Below are 22,090 nucleotides of genomic sequence, written 5' to 3'. Positions count from 1 at the left end.
CTAATGTAACTACGCCCAGAGAAGACGGGTACATGCGCACCTTACACCTGATGAACCGATTCCTGACAGTGACGTCATCGTCAATCAATGCCATAGGTCACCGGGTCAGTCTGCAGACCGTGTCCAGGAAACTCATGGCCTATCGACCATTCAGAGGGCAGTTGTTGACAGCCGTACATCGTCGACAGAGGTTGTGATGGGCTCGAATTGTAGGCCGTTGGCAGCGTGTGTCCATATTAAATACCATAAAATGTTGACAGTCTATTGTGTATTAATATCAATGTTCATCATAGTGTTTGGGGTGGTATTTCAAAAAATTCTGCATTTATTGAGCTAAAGGCTTTTACCCCTGTAGAGCACAATAACACGAGGGGGGTATTCCATCATTGATACGGTGTGTGCATATTAAATACCTTAAAGTACCAAATTCCCGACTTATTGTAGTGTGGATTAGAATCGCAGTTAAGCAAAATGTTAGGGGTGGTGTCTCAAGGAGTACAGCATGTATTGACGAGAGAGTTTGCATGCATATAAAGCACAATAACACAAGAGGTGATGCTCTCTGTGCATATTAATTACCGTAAATTAACAAATTCACGATTTTAGTAATTTATGTATTGAGCTGAGGTTTTAAATTCACGTGTATTCTACAGGCGAGCTCTTTGGTAGCCCTGCTACCAAATTTAAGTTGTATTTAGCAGAACCAACTCAAAAATTTGAACTTCTCTTGGTAATATGCCCTTTTGAAGTGAAATCTGGAACTAAGACTTAAAACAGCTTTGAACAACCGTTCCCAGCACTTTATGTATTCAGCTGAATTTTTACATTAGTGTACCTGCTATATGGTAGCTGCTGTTTTGGACGCTGTAAGTGTTCGATCACGCAGATTGAGCCTTCACAATCTTTCGGTCTTCCCTTGCTGTTGCCACACGTAATTGTCCTGGTCGTTGCTGGTCTATGGTACGTCCCGTCTGCTGAAGTCGCCGATTCAGATTTGTGATGGTACTTTCGTGACATCCAAACCTTGCTGCTATGGCTCTTCTAGTCAGGACAATTTTGCGAGCTCTCGTTCCTCAGGTGTCAGTCGCGGCACTGCGTCCTCAGGGCCATTCTGCATAATCTGCTACAGCGATTATGCGGATAGCCTTTGAATACCTTCCCTTTACACCCCATTTCTGCACCCTAAAGTGATGACAATTTGAATTTTTCTTACTTTTCATGTGTAAAAACATGATTTGCAGTCCTGTTCCCTGCTGTGTTTTGGTGACGGCTCATACAAACGCTATCAAATCTGACAATGTCTTTGAGGCTTCCTTAACCCCTAACCATGGATATTTCCGTTGTTTTCCAACTATCATGATATGTTCACGGATTCATGTTGGTGCTTTTTTTCAAAGCATCTCATGGACTGTCTGACAGAATGGTATTTTCCATAATGGCTGGACAATTTTGCTCATTTTTTATCTCCGCAATATGTACACAAACCTTCGTCCTCGTATGGCTGAAAAATTGTTAAGGTACGACCAGAAGTCCAGGTAATGGACTTCTGTTACGACGTCAAACCCAAGCATACATCGCTGAATAACATAAAGAAAGAAAATTACAACAGTAAGTAGAACTTTGATAAATTTCACTTCAGGTATTTATTTCGACAAAAATGTAGTTAACGGTTATTTAATTGAAAGAGTAAACTTGTATGTATCTATTAGCACCCTGATCATGGAAACAGAATAAATGGATCCTGGATAAATTTATCACAAAAAGAGACAACCAGGCAGTCCGGATGATTTAACCACTTTGTATCAGTAATATTCCTAAAGAACAAATATGTCTGTTTTTAGACCTTTTTTCTTCAATGGCACATTGATTGTCGAAACAGAGATTCGTATACCTGCCGTCAACCAATAAGGACGTTCCGGATCAATAATCTCAAGGCCAATTCCCACAACGACTTTTAACACAAATTACCAAAGAACTATGAAAATAAAGTACGAAAATAAGACGGAATAATAAAGAAAGAAGCAGTTGTCAATGATGTAGGAAAAGCGCAAGCTATGTTGTAGGCGACCGAGTGAAACCAGTATTCAAATCGTGTACCATGCTAGAATGCCAGTTGTTGATAACAAACTGTCTTTCTCAATTGCACTTCATATATCCAACGTGGAGATCTAATTCAACACGAAGAATATGCCGCCGCCCCCAACAGTCTATGTAGAGGTTTTAGTTAAATCTATTTAACCCTGCAATCGGAAACCAGTTTATATCAGACAGAAGGGTTTTTGTCCCACACGATACGGCAGCTGCGGTGGACAGTGAGATTTGGTTAATTTGACCAAGTAAATTTACTGCCACGGCTGAAACAATAAACAGAGAGGTGGGGACCAAAAGAGCTGGTTGTGCAAGGTGTCACCATTTGGGAAATATTAAGACCGAGAATTGGATAACAAACCATTTGGGAATGGGGCCGAATATTGGGACCTGCATGTTGCATAGTTAGATTACAGCAGAGCTGTTTTGTTTGAGGTTAAAAAGTCCACAATAGTCTGTTAGCTTCAAACAATCCGTATATAGCAAAGCCTGTGAAAGATATATATCCAACTTCACTAGATGTGGAGGAAACTACCGGTACAGACTCACCAGATGGTACATCTTACCTACACATGTATTTGTAGAAAGATCAAAATGGTTTTCTGTCACGCCGACGTTTCGACAAGAGGCATGTGCATATATCGTCTTGTAGCATTCATTAGATCCTTTGTACATAATCGCAAGACCAATTTCCCAGAAAAAGTTGCAAATTGCAATTTATTAGACGTCACTGGTCTATGGTTACTAAAAATGCTGTAATGTCATCACATTTAACGTACCAGGCCTCAGAAGAGCTAAGCGTAAATAAACAACTTTTAGGACGAATTCATGCAAAGAAAAGCAGACAACAACTTTCATGAAAAGACGAGGAGTGTTCTAGGCGAATGAATTAAATGTCTAAATCGTACACCAGGTCAGTTTCTATGGTAAGTAAAATATGTGTCTCAGTTGCGCCTTAATTGCACCTAAATTGCAAATATTCATACACCCAAAGTGGCGATCTAATTCAACCCGATGAATATAATATACAACCCCTAGGTTAACGGGAAGACACAATTATGAAACTGTATTCATTGAAAAAATTAAGAAACATAAGATTACCAGGCGTCTGCTGGGATGTCCTTGACAGACCAGTTTTAGCAATAACAGCCTGTGACGAAATGTGACTGAAATCGTCACATAACACATCGGATCTAAAAACTAATACAAGAGATGTACATGCCATATGCAAGACGATGTCCTGCTGTAATAATACAGCAGAACAATGTCCAAGCAGAAATTATCTCTCGTGTCTTCAAATAATGTGCAAAAGTTTAGAAGAGTTCACCGTTCTATTAATGAAATATTCCCGAGAACACCAATCAAATAAATAAATAAACACAACGAATATGGTATTTTTGCGGCAAGAAGCTGAATATTCCCTATTACACTGGGTTTATGCTAACCGATCAATCGTCTAATTTGTCAAATCTGTTGCCAATCACTAAATTACATTATAAAGCATATACATTCCCCAACAGGTAAACAATTTATTTTTTCAGGTTAGCAAGAGTTTTTATGGATTTATTAAAGTAAAGATATCATATAGGTATCAACCTTGTAGCACATAATATTCGGCAATATACTCAGATTTGGTGTAATGAATAAAACAGATGAATAAACATACAACACCCAATTTCTGCCAACTCTGCCACCTGCGAACCCTGTTTCCTGCTACCTTATTTCGTCTGCCAAACCCATGTCTACCAGCTTTGCCCTCTGCTTATCCCATTCCTTGCCAACCTAATCCACAGTCAAACCCCATCCTGTCAACCTCATACTCTGCTGAACCCATTACTGTCAACCTCATATCCTGCAAACCCAATCCTGTCAACCTCATACCCTGCTAAGTCTATTGCTGCCAACCTTGTCCCTCTGCGAACAACAACCCTTTCCAGCCTCGCCCTATACCAAATCCATCCCTACCAACTTTCCCCGCTACGAACATAATTCACTATCAACTGCAGGCTAAGATAACTCCCTAACACCTGATCCCCTGAGAATCTCATCCTCTCAACTACTGCCGAAGGAAAGCACGAATATTGTATTTCGGAGCCTTCAGTATTATTCCACCCTGGAAACCTCTTGGATCACATGATGGGAGGGGTTCATCTGCGCAAGGCCGGAAATCAAACTGCTGTAACAAGGTGGTGATGAAGAGGAATATTCTAGAGCGGGCGAACGTCTCTCCCAAGCAAATGCGCCTTCCCGTTCCAAACGGAACCCAACTGGGAAAAAAGAGAAAACATCACTTTTCAGCAGGTAAATGTATATGTCTCAGGAATATAGCTTGAAAATATGGCGAGATATTTTCTGTTTTGTTGCATATTTTCGATAGATAAAATGGTTTACGTGAGAATTCTTTGAAGGCTATAGCGTAAACACCGTTTTTTCTGACGCACAAATACTTGTCTGAGAGACTCAAAATTTGAAATTACATGAGGCATATAAATCGACTCTTTACATGGACTACTTGAACGGGAAATGAATTAGTTACCTCAGAAGATATGCTAAAATGTTACAAAAATCACAGAACCAAGCTTGAACACGCAGTAAACCACATAAATAAATCAGCTAACAGCAGAAATGTATCTCACTCCAGACAGAGGCAAAACTGTCTGATTTCGCAGTTGTAAAGAATCGTTTAAAATGTTCATTGGGGAAGCCATACCCCAATGGGTATTATAAACAAAATGTAAGGAAATGGTCCTAAACCCATGACCCTCCTATCCCCAAAAGACCAGTTTCATAAGAAAAATTAGACAAATAAAAGTCGCCAAAATTTCAGCCCTCTCTTGCGGAGAAAATTAATATATTTTAAAATTAGTAAATAAACAAATATGAATATCTTCAAACAATATAAATTAACAAAATGAAAGATTATATTTAATACGGCAGTTAAAACAAATAACAATAGCTTAGTTATATAACAGATTTGTCAATCCTTTGATCCTATCAAGGAATAAGTATAGGTGCGGACTGTGTAGAGGGAGTGAGGAGAGAACATAAAACAGCTCTTCAACTGTGGCCTTCATGTTTTCACACCAGTTGTCAAAACGTTGATCTGATTAAAAAACTAACCTTTTCCTTATCTTGCTGTCTAGAGGCAGTAGCTGTCCATTTTCATCCAGAAATCGTTCTGGCCGGAACTCCCAAGGATCTCCCCAAACAGCCTCGTCATGATGTGCTGCCCACTGATTGGCGAAAACCTGGTGATGAGAATAGAACAGGCCAAGGTCAGTGTTTGTCAGAGAAAATAACCCTTAGAGGGCAAGTCAGCTTTAGCCGAATATACATATTTTTGAAGTCGACGGCAAATTGCATCAAAGAAGCACAAGAAAACCATACAGCGAATATTCAATCGGATTAGCTGTCTATACGTGCATGTCTAATAAGATAAGTTTGTTAAAAATTTAAAATCATTGGGCATATGACCTTTTGTTTAACTGAAACTTTTTAATGTCAATGTAGAACATTCCATCCGTTTACAGGACTGCGATGACAATCTAATTTCTAAATTAAGAACCAGGCACTGTGGTCTACAGGCTGTTAATAAGAGTGATACGTATGGCATGCTTGCAATCTATGGTTTATTGATCGCCAATCAATACGCCTTCTTCAACATCTGTTAAATCCACATGAGTCTTGCATGTTTCCTCCAGAATTCATCGGAAACCGTCAAGATTTTTTCATCGGAAAGCGTCAAGAACTCCAAATGGCACAGGGTTTGAGGCATGGTGAATTAACGGATGAATGAGGTTTAACGCTCTGCTGACTGGCAATATTACGACGACATCGTGGCGATAGGCAAGGCGAAAGGCATCTTCGAAGCTTTATGGTGGAATGTTAGACTGCGGCGTAACGGCTTTTTCTCATTCACAGTGAATGTCCTTTAAACGTCCGTAGTATACGAAAATCACGTCAGGTAATATCACAGATAGGTCTGACCAAAAAATGTTTGAGCATTGCATCGAGGTTAACATAATGTAACACATCTGCAGTGGAAGGTCTTAAATCTGCTTTTGTTGTTGTTGTGCGTCTTTCCTTCAATCTTATGAGAGAATAACCGATGAAAAGTTTTAGAAACACCATTTTTTATAAAAAATAAAAAAAAAGCATGTATCTAACGTTCTCCCATGAAGCTTTCCAAGTTCAAGAACTCTCAAGATACCAACTGCAAGATTCTGCTTCATGATTGTGTGTGGTACCGCTAGAAACATGGCTAGGGGCTGGGTACTCATCGTGTTGAATTAGACCACTACGTTGGATATATGAACAACTGCAAGGCAAAACTGAGACAACTTTTATACTGGCATGGTACACGATTTGAATACTGATTTCACTCATTCATCTAGAACATTATTTCCTTGCGTCATTGAAAACTACTGTTTACTTTTCTGTGCACGATACCGTCCCATTTTCCTACTTTATATACTTCCTTAGTTCTTTGGTGATTTGTGTTACGTCGTTTTGGGAACTGGTCGTGCGATTATTGACCTAATACGTCCATATTGATCGACGGCTAGTATACGAATGTCTGTTTCGACACATAGATACATATTCTCGTATTCCTGTGTGAAATAACTGGGACTGCGCAGAGGTGGCCAGGAACCAGACAAACGGAAGTAAATGACATTTAAAGGCTTAAGAAATTGTGACCGAGCTGCGTCTAATGTATAATGAACAGATAATTACTCATCTGTAAATAGAACACAGGAGTTTCGAGTTTGAACTCGTTTATCGTTGAAGGTAGAAAAAGTCCAACTGTATCATGTGACCTGTCAAAAATTGTGGCAACTACTTTTGATCACATTCACTATAACATAGGCGTCTCAAAAAAGTGTCACAAAAATAATTTTGAGTGATGTGATGATAGAGAAGATTGAGAATCTGAATGTTTGTGAACTTGAGAAGTTCCTAGAGGAGAGAGGTGTCATTTGTACCACTGGAAAAGGGAGAAACAGGTGATAAATTAATGTGAACAAAGGTTGCCTTTGATAACAAAAGGGTTCCAACTTGAAAAACTCCACTTTTATATTTACACAAACATATTAGAGTAGAAGTGAATAGGCCTACATTTTGTTACAGAATGGGTATTTTATTTATTTATTTATTTGATTGGTGTTTTACGCCGTACTCAACGACATTTCACTTATACTACGGCGGCCAGCATTATGGTGGGAGGAAACTGGGCAAAGACCGGGGGAAACCCACGACCAGGTTGCTGGAAGACCTTCCCACGTACGGCCGGAGAGGAAGCCAGCATGAGCTGGACTTGATCGAACTCACAGCGACGGCATTGGTGAGAGTCTCCTTGGTGATCGCGCCGACAACATAATGTAATACTGTATGGTGATCATACTACTGATTACATTACGGGCATCTAGGGGGCCTCCGTGGCTCAGTTGGTTAGCGCGATAGCGCAGCGTGATGACCCAGGAGTCTCTCACCAACGCGGTCGCTGTGAGTTCAAGTCCAGCTCTTGCTGGTTTACTCTCCGGCTGTACGTTTCCTTCTACCTTAATGCTGACCGCCATTATATAATTGAAATATTCTTGAGTACGGCGTAAAACACCAATCAAATAAATTACGGTCATCTACAATGCCCCTATCTTGCCCCAACCTCCACCCCCAAGTCAGATTTGAGACAAATCAACCTTTTCACGCTGTCTCTAGAACCGTGTCAACCTACTAAGGTGTTCCTCGGCATCACATAATCTTGAAATCCCACGTCACGTGTTGTTGTGCGTGGTACCCCAAGAGGAGTCACAGAGACGTAGCGCAGTGTTTCCATTGTGGCAGCCTCTGTGTACGTCATCTTTCCCCGATCACTCAGATTCGGTGATCGATCTCTCCCGATCACTGTATCGATCTCTTCCTGAATTTTCTTCATGACGTGCGGCTTGTGAAGAATGATGAGGAAAAAGCTCAACAGCGTTCCCCTCGTGGTGCCCAGACCTATCAACATTATAACGTACAATATAGTAGGCCCTGCGTCTAAAGTTACGTCCTACGCGTGGCCATTTAGTCTGGTCTGTCTTTGAAATATCGTTAAATCACATTCTAACCTATCAACAAATGACATCATCGTTTGGGACGAATTTCATGGTAGTTCGATACCTAACCATGGTGGAAGTGTTGCTTGCAAATTAACATTTTGCCTACTCATTACCTCTACCGCAGAACTGATCTACTGCCAACAATAGCGAACATTAGAGTAATTATGACCAATGCATTAAAGGATAAAACCAACGAATTACGATTGGGTTTCAGTTGTTTCAAGATGCTTTTTCATGAACATGACTCCGGCGCCCTCTTAAATCGGTTTCAGTGTAAGCGATTAATTAATTAATCCTAAAACGCAAGTGACGCAGGTGGTGGAGGTAAGCAGTGCAACAACAACATAATACTATATACTGTCAGCATGCATACGTCTGGTGATATAATGCTGACCTGTGTTGCAGCTATTTGCCAAAATATATATGTATCGGTCATATTAAAGATTTGTTCCCAAGACATACGTCATCCATAGGCTGTGTTCTGGATACAGGTAGTGTTGTTTACATATGAACCTGCATAAATCCACATCTTGCCCGGAATGGACTCCACACATCATATGGGCCTGTGTAGTGTTTGTAGCGTTTTGAATGTTCACCTGCAAACAGCTGGATATATATCGCAACCTGTCAAATCACTTTCATTAGACATAGGCCTACACATACATAGTTTCGAAACACCGGGTCACACAGCATTTGACTTTCCGACTGTTAACATTCATACTAAAAATCTTTTGGTGTATGGCAGGGCATTTTATGCTAGTCTGTATTTCATTAGGCTTCGGTTTCAGGTCTGCCCGTCCAAATGCTCAACGAGTGCACTCGTTCATCTTAGAAACTGAAGTGACAAACCCATGCCTAGAGTGTTTGAAATTTGTGCTTTAGTAGTGCTTGGTGGGTGGGGTGGGGTGGGGTGGGGTGGACAGAGCGTGATTTTAGGTACTCGAACGTAAGATAGGAAATGTTATACGACATTTACAACTTTATGTCGGCCTATATGTAAAATATAAAGGTTTTTAAACATATTATCACCCACCTTTTGGATATCTCGCTCCCACTGCGCTCTAAAATTTTACATTTGTTCATCCGATCACAAGTCACGGTATATCCATAATACAAATCGTGGGGAAACTCATAATTTAAATATAAAATATCTCAGCAATGTGACTAACCCTGTCTCACCCTAATTTTATAATAAAAGTAATATACAGACATGAGCCAGAAGAGAAAGGTTTATCCATTATTAATAAATGTTTGCTATACACCAGAGTCAAAAGTACATATACTTGAAGCCAGGTTGCTTGATGCCCGATTTCTTTACATAAAACAAACGCGCAGTAATGGCAAGTTCTATACGCCTACGACATAAGCAAAATGTTTTTGAGTAGGATGTAATCTATAGATCAAAGTAAATTTACATAATGGTGTAATCGATGTAAGTGCGGTAAGACTGTGTAGTACTTTATTGAAGTTGGATAATTCCTATACAACTTAAAAATAATCAGCTATCATAAAACATTACAATGGCAATAGGTCTGTAGCTGATCAGATCTGTTACAACTTATGAGCAAGATGTGAATTTATGCAGTTTTATATAAACAATAATTAATCGGCTGTATACAGCACACAGTGTACACCCCATGATGGACGTACCTGTAAGTACAAGTAAATGTCGATATGAGGGGCGCATATGTATTTCCCCAAATAGCTACAACACAGCTCTGCCTTATCGCCTGGCTGTGTGTTTTGACAGTAGTATAATGTTGTTGTTGCACTTTTAGGGTTAAAAATTACTCGCTTATATGAAAAGACATCTAAAAACAACTGAAACCCAGTCGAAAATGACCACATGCGTCACTTCCGTTTTAGGGTTAAAAAATTACTCGCTTATATGAAAAGACATCTAAAAACAACTGAAACCCAGTCGAACATCGTTGGTCCTGTTCTTTAATTACTGATCTTCTTCAAACACGTGTGGGTGCGAGCTGCATATCTATATTGATACAGGCATTTGTATACCAGACGTCAACTAAAATTCGTTCCGAGACAATAATCGCAAGACCAACAGAAACCACTAAAGAACTAATAACACACGAAGTAAATGATCATAGTGGATTCATGCAAAGAGAAAGAGTTTCCCGAGACGACCGAAAGACGCGGGGAATGTTCTAGGCGAATGAATTAAATCAGTATCCAAATCGTCTACCATGTGTATAAGGTGTCAAAATGAAAATATGTATCTCAGCTGCGCTTTGAATGAAACCGTTCATATATCCCACGTTGCGAAAGGGGAATAAAAAACAAAAACTGTATTTGTTAAACTTACAGTGACGGCGTTTGATGGACTAAACTTGACCCACCAGATCTTGCAGTAATAACTTGTGATGTTGATTGAAATTGTCGCACAACGATATAACCAAATAAAACTCAATTTACCCATGATGTACAGCCCGAAACGGAGGTTAATTGGTGCACTCACCAGCTGCGATGGTTTCTCCAATCATGCCTTTAATGTTTGCATCACCCAGCCAAGGATTGTCAGACTGAAGTCGGAACAGTTCGTCTATAAACCCTCTTGTCAATGATGGGTCAAAAGTTTTCTGTCGGTGAAAAAAACGTAATATTTGGACTGGAGGAATAAACGAAATATGTTTTCTTTCATATCCGCAGGGGGAATTCACCATTTGTGGAAATGATTAAGAAGAGTGTCTTGGTAGAGATACGTTGTTTCCTGATTGTGATGTAAACAGAGTAAGTAAAACGGAGTAATGAATGGATGCTTGGGGTTTAACGTCTTACTGAACAATTTTTCAGTCATAAGACGACCAGGAGTCAATATATCTGGGTACATCGACTGTGTCTTCTTGAGGCAGGGCGAGTGCATGTCGACAAAGTGCTCCCGCCACTGAAGCACTATGCCCAAGACACCAGACATGACTCCCGATCCAGTCACAATATGTTGACACGTACCGGGCCAACCAGTCCTGTTTCCTTACTCTAACCTCTCAATGCTGATCACCAAGCGAGACAGCAACAAGTACGATTTTTGAAGTTTTTGGTATGACCCAACTCGAGTTTGATCCCAAACGTCCCGACTTCGAGGCCACCTAACCATTAAGCCACCAAAGCGATGTAGCATTTGTAGAGAAACGTGAATAAAGTTATATAGCTTGATGGCCACGGGATGCTCTGCTCATGAAAATACAGTGACAAAATGTTGTCAAGTTTGCACAAAACACTCATTTGCATATTTAACGTTCGAAAAGGGATGCAATACAGAATGTACCTTGGGTAAATCAAAGAAGTAGTGTATGCATTTTATCTGTGCTTGCCGATGTTGCCGGTACATTTTTCCGTATCCGAACGGAAGATGACGTAAAAACGGAAACCACGTGAGTATGTTGATGATCTGACCCGCCAGTATCCGAGAGTCTATATCGTCAAACTCCAGAACGGATTTCATAGCAGGATCATTGAAGTCAAACCGTTTTCCGGCGATCTGAAACGGAAGATTTTTGTAAGATGTAAAAGATGATGTACCAAACACAAAATGGTTGTCGAATGGAAGCTACGATAGACTTACTTTTAACAATGCTATAGATAACTCCTCTTGCCTTGTGATTATGTTGCCCAAAGTAACGTGGAAGAAACAATTTGTGTGAAGACAAACCTGCTGGACAAGCAATTGAACCTAATATGCCATGGCCAACGCACAGATTACCCGACGGCTGGTGATTCCGGTATGAAAATTTCGTAAGCAAAATGGACATTCGTCCTGAAAATTTTGAGACAAAGATGAACACTTTGGTATCACAATTATATGACTAAAATAATCTGAAACCTTTGTTTTCGATAATCTGCTTTTTCTCTTTGTGTTGTGTTTTATATAATATTCCTGCATAAACAAGGATTCTACTGGAGACTAAGCATTGTTTTAATATTATTTATTAAAACCAAAGATCACTCTAAAATGAAGTATATATCAGATGAAAGACCATTAAAAACCTTCCAGGAAAATAGTTCGATTTATTTTTTTAAGAATTTTACTAACGGAGTAAAACTCTATTAAAACATCAGATTGGAGAAATGGGTCTGTATACGTGAAGGTTAGCCAAGTATTTGTAACTATTTATTTATTTATCTATTTATTTGATTGGTGTTTTACGCCGTACTCAAGAATATTTCACTTACACGATGGCGGCCAGCAATATGGTGGGTGGAAACCCACGACCATCCCCAGGTTACGTATGGCCGAAGAGGAAGCCAGCATGAGCTGGACTTGAACTCACAGCGACCGCATTGATCCGACTGAGCCACGGAGGCCCCTTATTTATAACAATATATATATATATATATATATATATATATATATATATATATATATATATATATATATATACCCATCTGACCTGCTGAATCGCATCAGTGATTTTCTCAAACATGTTCAGTGGTCTGTAACGTCAACTGCCAGGCTTTCCGGGTGAATCAAAGACAGTACTGAACACTGTTTTCAAGTAAATGTTTACTAAATGTGATAACAACACACCACTTTGAGTAATTCCTAAGGTAAATTCACTCTCAATGCTACCGCCTTTTGAACTGTAAGCTATACATAATTAAAGCACTGTCTGTAAATGTCTGCTTAAATATAAGAATTTTAACATTTTCGTTACTAGACGACAACCTATTCACCACAAATGACTCCTCTCATCCAATACTGTATTTCATCGCGCTTAGCTCACTTGCTGTATACGTTCTATTATAGATATCCTCATGACTTTATGCACATACATTTTCGAAATAAGTTGTTCTTATTGTTTCTTTTTTTCATAAATGGGTTCCAATATACAGCTCCGCATACCTGCAATATTTATTTAATTCATTTCATTGAACTTTTAAGAATTCTATACTTCATTTATATGCGACGCCCGACAGCATTATGGAGGACGGGCAGAGCCCATGGTTAGAATAACCCAAAACAATCCGCGGGATGCTGACAGAGCCTACTTGTGACATAACGTTGTTGTAGTATTAAATAGCTGTTATAGATATATAAAAACAATTACTTACCAATATAAGCAGGATATTTGCCAGTGACGGTACGATGATTGAGTCGATATGGAAGGGTTGTTCTCGTGTGTCGTTGATCATCTTCACGGCAACTGATAATTCTTCGTGAATCGTTTTCTCTATCGCATGCTGGCCGCCGTCGAAGATCTTCAGTGTTCTTACAAAGAATTTTCGCTGCAATCGCCAAATGTCACCGAAATCCATGAAAGCCGTCGACGGCCCGCTATCTAAATACCTGACATAAAAGCTATCAGGGCGGCCAGCGAAAGCGTCTCTCGTCTCTTCGTTGACCAGGGCTTCTCGGATTGCCTGTCCACTGTTCAGCATAACAACGTTAGCACCGGCCATGCTGAAACACGTAACATCACCATAGTCCCTAGAGAGTCTTGTGTAATCCACATGGGACATTTCAGGCGATATGCTAAAAATGCTGCCGAAAATCGGCCAACCTTTGGGTCCAGGGGGCAGCTTATACCTCCGGTCACCTATCCGTCGGTACAATAACAGCAGAATGGGAAGAAGAAGAACTAACATATATGCAAAAAAATTCTCCATTTGTAATCCTCCTCTTTTCATGAACCGGTATCTTAATTATACGGACTATGTTCACAAACGCAAATGGGCATAAACTTCTCCTGTACTTCAACTACTGACCCTCAGCGTAAAATGTTGGTGGGCACAGGTCCTCTCACGTGACTGGTAACCTACCTCGTCAATGGGATTACTCAAAGGTGAAACGAAGCTCTTTCATTACACTATATCCATAGTACAAAACGACTACAGCATAAAGAGTAAAACCACAGCAACGACGACAGTGTGATATATTCCAGTTCAGAAGGACTCGCACGACCCGAGATTTCTTTTAAATTCTTGTATTGTGCAATGACTGACTCAGTTCTGAAACAATAATACAAAACTCAGATTTAGCCGACGATAATAAACATCGACATTGAACTAAAAAACAAGACTTTAACCACAAAAATGTTTTGGCGTCACTCATTATCCGTTAAACGTTTAAAACTGGAAATTCTAAGAAACTCCCAACTAAAAATATCCCTATCCATGCATAGTAAATAGTTGACTCTTCAAGCGGTGTATAACGTACCGATCCCCAAAATCGGTCACTGATGACGGAATATCACAGAAATATTAACTCTTAAAATTATACATTCTGTAATGTGCATTTACCTATAAATTGTTGGCACGTTAATAAACATTCATTTGTCAAAGTAAGACAGATCATCGTATTCCATCGAAATCATTCTGCATAATAGGCCTACTCAGATAGCACTTAATGCCGTAGCTGAAGTGAAGATGGTCTAGTCTACAGTAGGGGTGATAGCTTGGTCTAGTGTTTCAAAGTTTCTCAAACATTTGGAACGTGTTTTTCTCGTTTTTAACCTCAATAAAACCCCTATAGAGCACTCGGAATACAATCTAATTTAAAAACAACTACGAGTAGATGAGGATAACACATATATTCAAACCTGTACACCCTACACAGAAATGGACTGGCCCTCAGAACGTCGCGGTTTTCAAAGCATAAAAATGTACCAGAATGACGAAATTACAGACAAATATGACATTATACTCACCCTGTTTTACTTACATTGCAACACTGATGACATTTTACGTTAATCTATGTCACAATTACCTAAAGAGTGGATTTCCGTCGCTTCTAAAACATGTCGAACTGGCTAGTAATGACCTTCAAATAAAACATGTCCGTTTTGTCGGCGTGCTCAAGGGTAAGTAAACATTAGTAGAAAAATACCACGTGATCAGTTTAGAAGCCAAACAGGTATGTAGGCGTGATCGTAGCAATATAATCGACGCATAATCACACGTAACACGTATATCAAAGAAAATGCAGTCATAACTCCTGAAAGGCATTAACCGGGAAAATATGTTCAGCGTAATTCCCCTCAGTGAGGTGATCCCACATCTTTGAGAACCAAGAGCACGACAGGTGTGATTCACACGAGGTTACCCACCATTTGGCTGGAGTATTGCCGAAATGGCGTTAAACCATGCACAGTAATTATTCATTCACACCAAGTTATGGGTTTCGTTAAATTGAAGTGTTTATAAATTCTGTACGTCCATATATAATTGCCAGGAAAATTGTTCTCTATAATTCATTATGTTTAAGTCCATCAGCCTTTCTTCAACACGAAGAACTTATTGCCACGAGTGACGTCATTATTATTCAGTTGTTATAATTATTGGCAAGTTTTGCATGAAGGAAGATGCAAGTTATTAGGAATCTGTGTAAAAGAAATGAAAGACCTAAGCATATATGCCGTGGTGTCCTAAAAGATAGAATTTTGGAATTTAGCCAAGTTTAGATCCACACATAGGCTTACGTGCATGCAACAAATCTCCATTTTTGTTCAGGGCAGGCTACAGGTATATATGCGATGGGCATTGCATGAATTTATACAAGCACTAAAGACAATTACAAAAGGAAGCCATATACATGGTTGATTTTCCATGCACCGACATCAATACAGGCTATGTTGCAATTAAATATACACCGAACTGCTAGAACCGCTAAATTTGTAAGTTGGGCTTTATGCCAGTATATATACATACACGTAGCACTTTCACTTTATTTATTTTATTTTTTTTTTATTATCATTATTTTTTTTTACACATTTGATGGTCATGAAATGTCATTGCTCTTAATTGATAATTATGTAATATTCTTAAAGAGAAATGTAATATTACCTCGATCAGTTCTCTCCCGGCCTGTCAAAGAAATAATAGACTAATGTCTGTATAGCGCTATAGTCCGCTTTTCATTTTTATATACCTACCGAAAGTCTGTGTGGGTCAAGTATTTTAGGTGCTCAGGTAAGCCATGCAGAAGCTCAGGTAAAAATGACAGGTGTGCGTGTATTCGCACCTGAAATGATTTGATCAAATTATCTAACCACACAGGTAAGCTTTGTATGTAGCTAAGCAATCTAAATATAAAGGATTAAAAAGGATTTTATTCATTTGTTTAAACGCCTGCATGCGTATGGGGGTCGGTTTATGGCACGTATAGACTTGACACGGATGCATGTATATAGCCTATGCACAGGTGTATATAAGGCGCTACAAACAGATGTGAACATTTCAAGGACAAACCTGCCACCAGTTGCAGGGGGATATTGGAGCTAATAATTCAAAGAAAAATAGATTCCCATGCACGTATGTTGTTTACGACGTGCTTCTTTAGGTCAAATTTTTACATTAAAGAATTTGCATCTGTGTTGATCTTCATAGGTCTTCTGACCTGTATAGCATGTACAGTCTTATTAATCAATATCATTTATTTCATTTACATTAATTGTTTACTTTTGCAGAATGTGGTTGTGGCACTGATATATACAGTTACCAAAATGGCAAGAGAGGAAAAATTGCAACTGATCAATTCTGATTTAGAGATACTGGCATATCTCTATGACTACTTGGAATGGTTGTCAGGGCAACTGTATATAAAAACTACAGACCACAATTTCTTCAACCAGTTACAAACAAGAATCGGAGAGCTTCATTCAAATCTCAGGTCGGCTGATGAAGAAGAGAAAGAATCTGTGACTGAATATCTCCATGGTTACCTGCTTATTGTCATGTTGAAAGCCGTGAAAATATCAGTGACTTGTGCGATATGCAAATCAGTTTGTGAAAAACTTTCCCGGAGATTCAGAGAAAGAATCTTACTCGATGAAACAATCAAACATGTTGCCACTTTAGAAAAGCATGTCCTAGAAATACTGAACCAAGTGAATGACATGAAGGGACAGAGGTCATACACAGGGGATGTGGAGTTTTATACGAGGAGAGTCATGGCTCATAAACTCGTGCACTATTTGTTACATGACTGTGATAATATGGTTACACTCTGCAAAGAGGCTGTCACTGAAAAAGTGAAGTCGGAAAGTTTATTTTTTCAGGTTGCATGCCTGTCAGTGGGAGCTCTAGGTGCAGGTTAGTTGATATTTAATGCAAAATTTCCTAACTTTTTCCTTTTGGCTTTAAATATATGTTATATCTTGATGATGCGTAGTTAGTCACGTTTGTGTAATCATGTCATGGTTATAGTTATAAATAATTGAAACAGGGTCTCCAGCCCCCTCCCGCCCACGGGCTCTGCCTGGTTTCCTTCCATCATAACATAATGCTGGCTGCCATCGTATAAGTGAAATATTCTTGAGTACAGTGTAAAACACCAATCAGATAAATGATTAAATAAATAATTGGAACAAATATCTGGCATGAATCTTGCTGCTGTGCTTGTTGATTGCATATTGGTATTAAGGTAACCAAGGTTGATTTGCATGTATGAAAGGAAGATGACAGAAACCATATAACAGCAATACCTACCTAGCTATTACCTAGTAATCTTAAGGAAAATCTTCTACATGGCAATTACTACAAATGTTAGAAACATGCGAATGGTTTGGATTTATTATTAAAAAAAAACATGCACCATGCAAATGGTATCCAGTTTATATCATTTTGTATAGTATAAAATATTTATTTATTGATTTATTTGATTGGTGTTTTACACCATACTCAAGAATACTTCATTTGTACGACGGCAGTCAGCATTATGGTTGGATGAAATTGGGCGGAACCCGCAGGAATACTTCATGTACGACCATCTCGCAGGTTACTGGCAGGCCCTCCCACATTAGACTAGAGAGGAAGACAGCATTTGGGTTTGAACTCGCAGCGACAGCATTGGAGAAAGGCTCTTGATCAAGTCATTGTGCTGCTCCAATGCATCATATGAAATACATTGTTTGTATTTTATATACATTTATAATAATGTAAAACCTGAAACAGTTGAAATGATGCTTTTTTTATATATTTTATCAAGATTCTTTCTTTTCTTTTTTCCCCACTGTAGGTCGACTCATGTTTTCTGTGTATGAAAATGCAGGGCTTGAAAAAATGGTGAAAACAGGACTGTGGGTTACCTGTGCTGGCGTAACAGCAGCAGTTTTGCATATTCCACGCATGGAGCTTATGCATATTCTGGATCTGATCAAATTCAACCACAAACAGTTTGTCACAATGATGTCTATGGTAAAGCCCTGGTTCAAAAACCTGTCCCAGTTTTCTGTCTGCAATGGTCTGAATGAACCACTATTGATTCAGAGCTTCTAAAGGATAAGAGATGTTGGTCCAAGACAAAACTGTACAGTAAAATTGAGAACTAATATAACAGATTATTATCAGTCCCAGGTAAAATGCACCATGTGAGCCTTTTTAGTAGATATGTTGTTGGCAATACTGAGAAATCTTATTTCTTGTAATGGTTAACAATTCAATATGGAGTATTTGCATAATGGTCTGATACATACAAACTCTTAACATAAGGGAGGCAGAGATCTTTACTACCAGTACCTAATTCTTCAACCATTCCTACCACCTCTGCCACCAGCATTGGGTTGAAACATTTTGGGAGAACTATGGAGTGTAGAGAAATAACTTGCACAGTTAGGAAGCTTGCATCATTTTTGTAATGATTGTTTGCATAAATTCCTCTGAAAAAATGTTGAAAAATTGTAGCATTTACTAATAACCGCATGAATGCAGCTATTACATGAAAGGGAAATATGAAAAACATCAAATTGTATTTCTTTCCTCAGATAACATTATGTGGATATTTTTATCGTTCATCTTAGATGCACATGGAAATCAATTAAGAACTGAGTTGTTAGGTCATGTTCAGAAATATGGTTGTTTCACGTAATCTTACCCACTCCTAAAAGGGCGTAAATCAAATTCTTCTATTTTTCTCTGGAAAATCTCTTGTCATTTCCAGTGAAATTTCTCAGTAAATGTAAAATTTTATTAAAATGGTAAAAAGGAAAAAAAACAAAACAAGCAAAGATCAAGTCATTGAAATGATTTATTGCATGATAATTTGTTATTACATGTACATCTGAAAAAACTTGTCATTAGTTTTAAGATTTAATTACTTCCTAAAATATTATGCAATAATCTAAAGTTGTACATCTTGAAGCATAGTGTTGAAAACTTTTTTAATGTTTATAATCATTCTACTTGGACACATTGTTCCTAAAACGTGTTTCATTGTTCCACACATATCTGCTCACATTCACATGTACTATCTTTATGTTTTAAATTGTTCTACATGGACATGTTGTTAATGTGTTTAATTGTTCTACATGGATGGTTGTTAATGTTTCTAATTGTTCTACATGGACATGTTGTTAATGTTTCATTGTTCTACATGAGCATGTTGTTAATGTTTCATTGTTCTACATGAGCATGTTGTTAATGTTTCTAATTGTTTTACATGGACATATTGTTAATGTATCTAATTGTCCTATGTTCCAGTTGAATCTTCTGTTCGTATTTTAAGCATGTATTTCACATATTTTATATATATTATACATACAGTTTTTATAACATGTTCAGGTAGCCAATAACATGTTGACCTTAGCAGATGGCTACATGTACATGTGCCATGTATTTTATGAGGCAGCTCAACAAGAATTGTAACCATAATATAGTGTTCTATTAGACATGTATGTAGGCTATATTCCTGTAACAGCTGACTTTTGAAAAAAGAAAAACAGTGAAGTATGTGTCATTTGTGAGAGTGGAAAATTCCCTAAAGGTTTTAGTATAGGCCTACATGTACAACATGTAGGCTACTTTTGGCATGTATATATTCTGTTTGACTTTATTAAGCTATTTAAGCTATTTATTTCTGTTTATGTTTGATTTTATATCCGTGTCAAAATGTTCTTATACATGAACTGAACAAATCAGCCCCATCCTAGGATATCCCTGTTGGTTTCTTTTTTAAATTGTCAAAAATGCCAGCTGATTATGTGCAAAGCTTTATTAATCATCCAAAGAAGGGATGCCATAATTTTCACTTGCTAATTTTTTAGATGTGCCAAAACTTGTGGTTTTACTTGGTGTTTCCATTACCTGATGTATAGAATATATTTTATTTTTGTTGAAGTATACATATCCACATACTATATTCCCTTATTATATTCAGTATGTATAATAGAGTTCACTGTGTGTATTGAATCTGATTCAAATTGTGTATTAGCTTGGAAGGAATTGAATTAAAATGTTCAGAAGATTGAGGCACAGTGCCAATGTATCATGGATTTATAGATCAATGAGTACATCAAGGGGTATAATGTTTTGTACATGTCATGTGATGACTGTAATAGGCCTATATGCAAGCCTTCTATTACTTCGCATACACTAATTCTTCACCCTTTCTAACTGCCTGTTCAACCAATATTTTGAAACATTCTGAGAGAAGTGTTGACATAATTGAGTGCAGAGAAATTATTTGCACAGTTTTATGAAACTTCCGCCTTTAGTGACACAAACCAAATATTTTATCCTCATTTTATGCATAGATTTGACTGAAAAAATGTGTGCGTGTGGAGGGGGCACAGGGCTGGGTACCATACCAACCCACACAGTGATCACCATGGTGATCCTATCATTCAGCTGAAGACGCCATCTCTTTACACCAGTATGGTAAATTTTGTCCAAGGTGGCTAGATTTTAGGTGAGCCCTGTCGCAAAGCATTTGCAGCTTCAGTGGTTGTAACTGCTATGGCAACACGTTTAATAAAGGTCAAGGAAACACTAATATTAAGTATATACAAGGAGACAGACCTTTAAACACTGTTCAGTTTACTTTTTTGTAAATTTTTCCAACCGAGCCAAATTGTTTCAAAACATCAGATTCTATGGTGGTCCATGGTGACCCATAGGGTGTTAGTGACATCACATCCTTATTATTTGCTGGATATACATGTAGTTCCCTTCAAGGTCTAATCAGTGAATGTGTTCATAGACCTATATGCAAAAGCATTTTTCCATGAACAGTTGTGTGGTCTCCAAAAGGTGCAAGTTTGTTAATTACATGGTGAGTGCTACAGTTGTGTGGATTCCAATCTGAGAGTCCAAAATGGGTGCTACAGTTGTGTCCTCTCCAAAAGGTTCTTGAGGTTTGACTAAGGTACATGTAATGTTTTGTTGTCACACCTTATAACATGGCTGGATAAGTATTTAAGAGGGCACACAGGTACAACTTTGACATCTGTATTTTCAAGGCAGGAGGAAGTGATACAGTGTAGTCCCGGGCTGGTCTATTATTACCCAATCATTATGCAATATTACAGCTCTCTATGGTTAAAGGTAGATTAAAGTCTTATCAACATAACAAAAACATGTGTTTATTGTAGACTGTTACAACATTACATGTTTGCCATGATTGCGTGGTTTCCAAGGTGCAAGTTTGCCCAAGGTTAACATTCAGGCGAGCAACTGTTGTCAGAATTGGTGTTGTAAGTTCTCTTAATCCTGGATTAAATCCTCCACTTAAATGTACAAGAGCGATGTTACTTTATGGTCAACAGACCAATGGGCGGAGCTATTTTTATCATGCTTCATGATAACTGGTTAATAAAAGGATAACTCAAAGGTATGGCCTTTGGTCTGTCAATTGTATGAGAACTTAATTTGTGAAAATTGCCTACATAACCAGAATAAATGTATTTATTCAGGATAACTGGACAAAAAATTTGTGAAGTTTGATTTTATTTTTTCATGACCACCTTTCTATAAATGAACAACTGTACAGCTGTGTATAAATCTTATACACATCAAGAAAAGCATCACTTTTGATATAAGATGTACAACTTACTGCCAACACTGAAATTGAAATCAGTGACTTTAGTAGGACTTGAATGCACTCAAAACTTCAGATTTTGACCCACTGCTTCACCACTTGTCCAGTTTCACAGTGGCAGAATATTTCACTGACATAC

General features: G+C 38.3%; 1 protein-coding gene across 4 annotated transcripts; it reads right to left on the bottom strand.

Moving 5' to 3' along the window:
* Positions 1 to 1,637: 1,637 nt before the first annotated feature.
* On the bottom strand, positions 1,638 to 15,011 carry LOC135475195 (cytochrome P450 2B4-like). Of its 4 annotated transcripts, none has more exons than XM_064754999.1 (7): positions 14,908 to 15,011; positions 13,254 to 14,150; positions 11,470 to 11,682; positions 10,663 to 10,783; positions 7,820 to 8,085; positions 5,209 to 5,336; positions 1,638 to 4,355 (listed from the first exon to the last, which is right to left on the bottom strand). In XM_064754999.1, the coding sequence occupies exons 2-7, from the start codon at positions 13,827 to 13,829 to the stop codon at positions 4,145 to 4,147; spliced, it is 1,515 nt and encodes a 504-aa protein (XP_064611069.1). In that variant the 5' UTR covers positions 13,830 to 14,150; positions 14,908 to 15,011; the 3' UTR covers positions 1,638 to 4,144. The 4 variants fall into 4 exon arrangements, with proteins under 4 accessions (XP_064611069.1, XP_064611068.1, XP_064611067.1 ...); XM_064754998.1 differs by having other exon boundaries at positions 14,863 to 14,985; XM_064754997.1 differs by having other exon boundaries at positions 14,849 to 14,984.
* Between the last annotated feature and the right edge of the window lie 7,079 nt (positions 15,012 to 22,090).

Source organism: Liolophura sinensis, chromosome 9 (assembly GCF_032854445.1).
Source record: "Liolophura sinensis isolate JHLJ2023 chromosome 9, CUHK_Ljap_v2, whole genome shotgun sequence".
Taxonomy (NCBI): Eukaryota; Metazoa; Mollusca; class Polyplacophora; order Chitonida; family Chitonidae; genus Liolophura; species Liolophura sinensis.
Note: the sequence above shows the minus strand (reverse complement) of the source record. Positions and strands in the feature narration are given on the sequence as shown.

What these genes read in the sequence shown, in the direction of transcription:
- LOC135475195 (XM_064754999.1), bottom strand. Translation starts at nt 13,829, where the DNA reads ATGAAAAGAGGAGGATTACAAATGGAGAATTTTTTTGCATATATGTTA. An exon ending in CAAATATCCTGCTTATATTG is followed by an intron (nt 11,683 to 13,253) that starts GTAAGTAATTGT and finishes CTTCCGTTTCAG; the next exon opens with ATCGCCGGAAAACGGTTTGA. An exon ending in ACTTCTTTGATTTACCCAAG is followed by an intron (nt 10,784 to 11,469) that starts GTACATTCTGTA and finishes TTTCACCGACAG; the next exon opens with AAAACTTTTGACCCATCATT.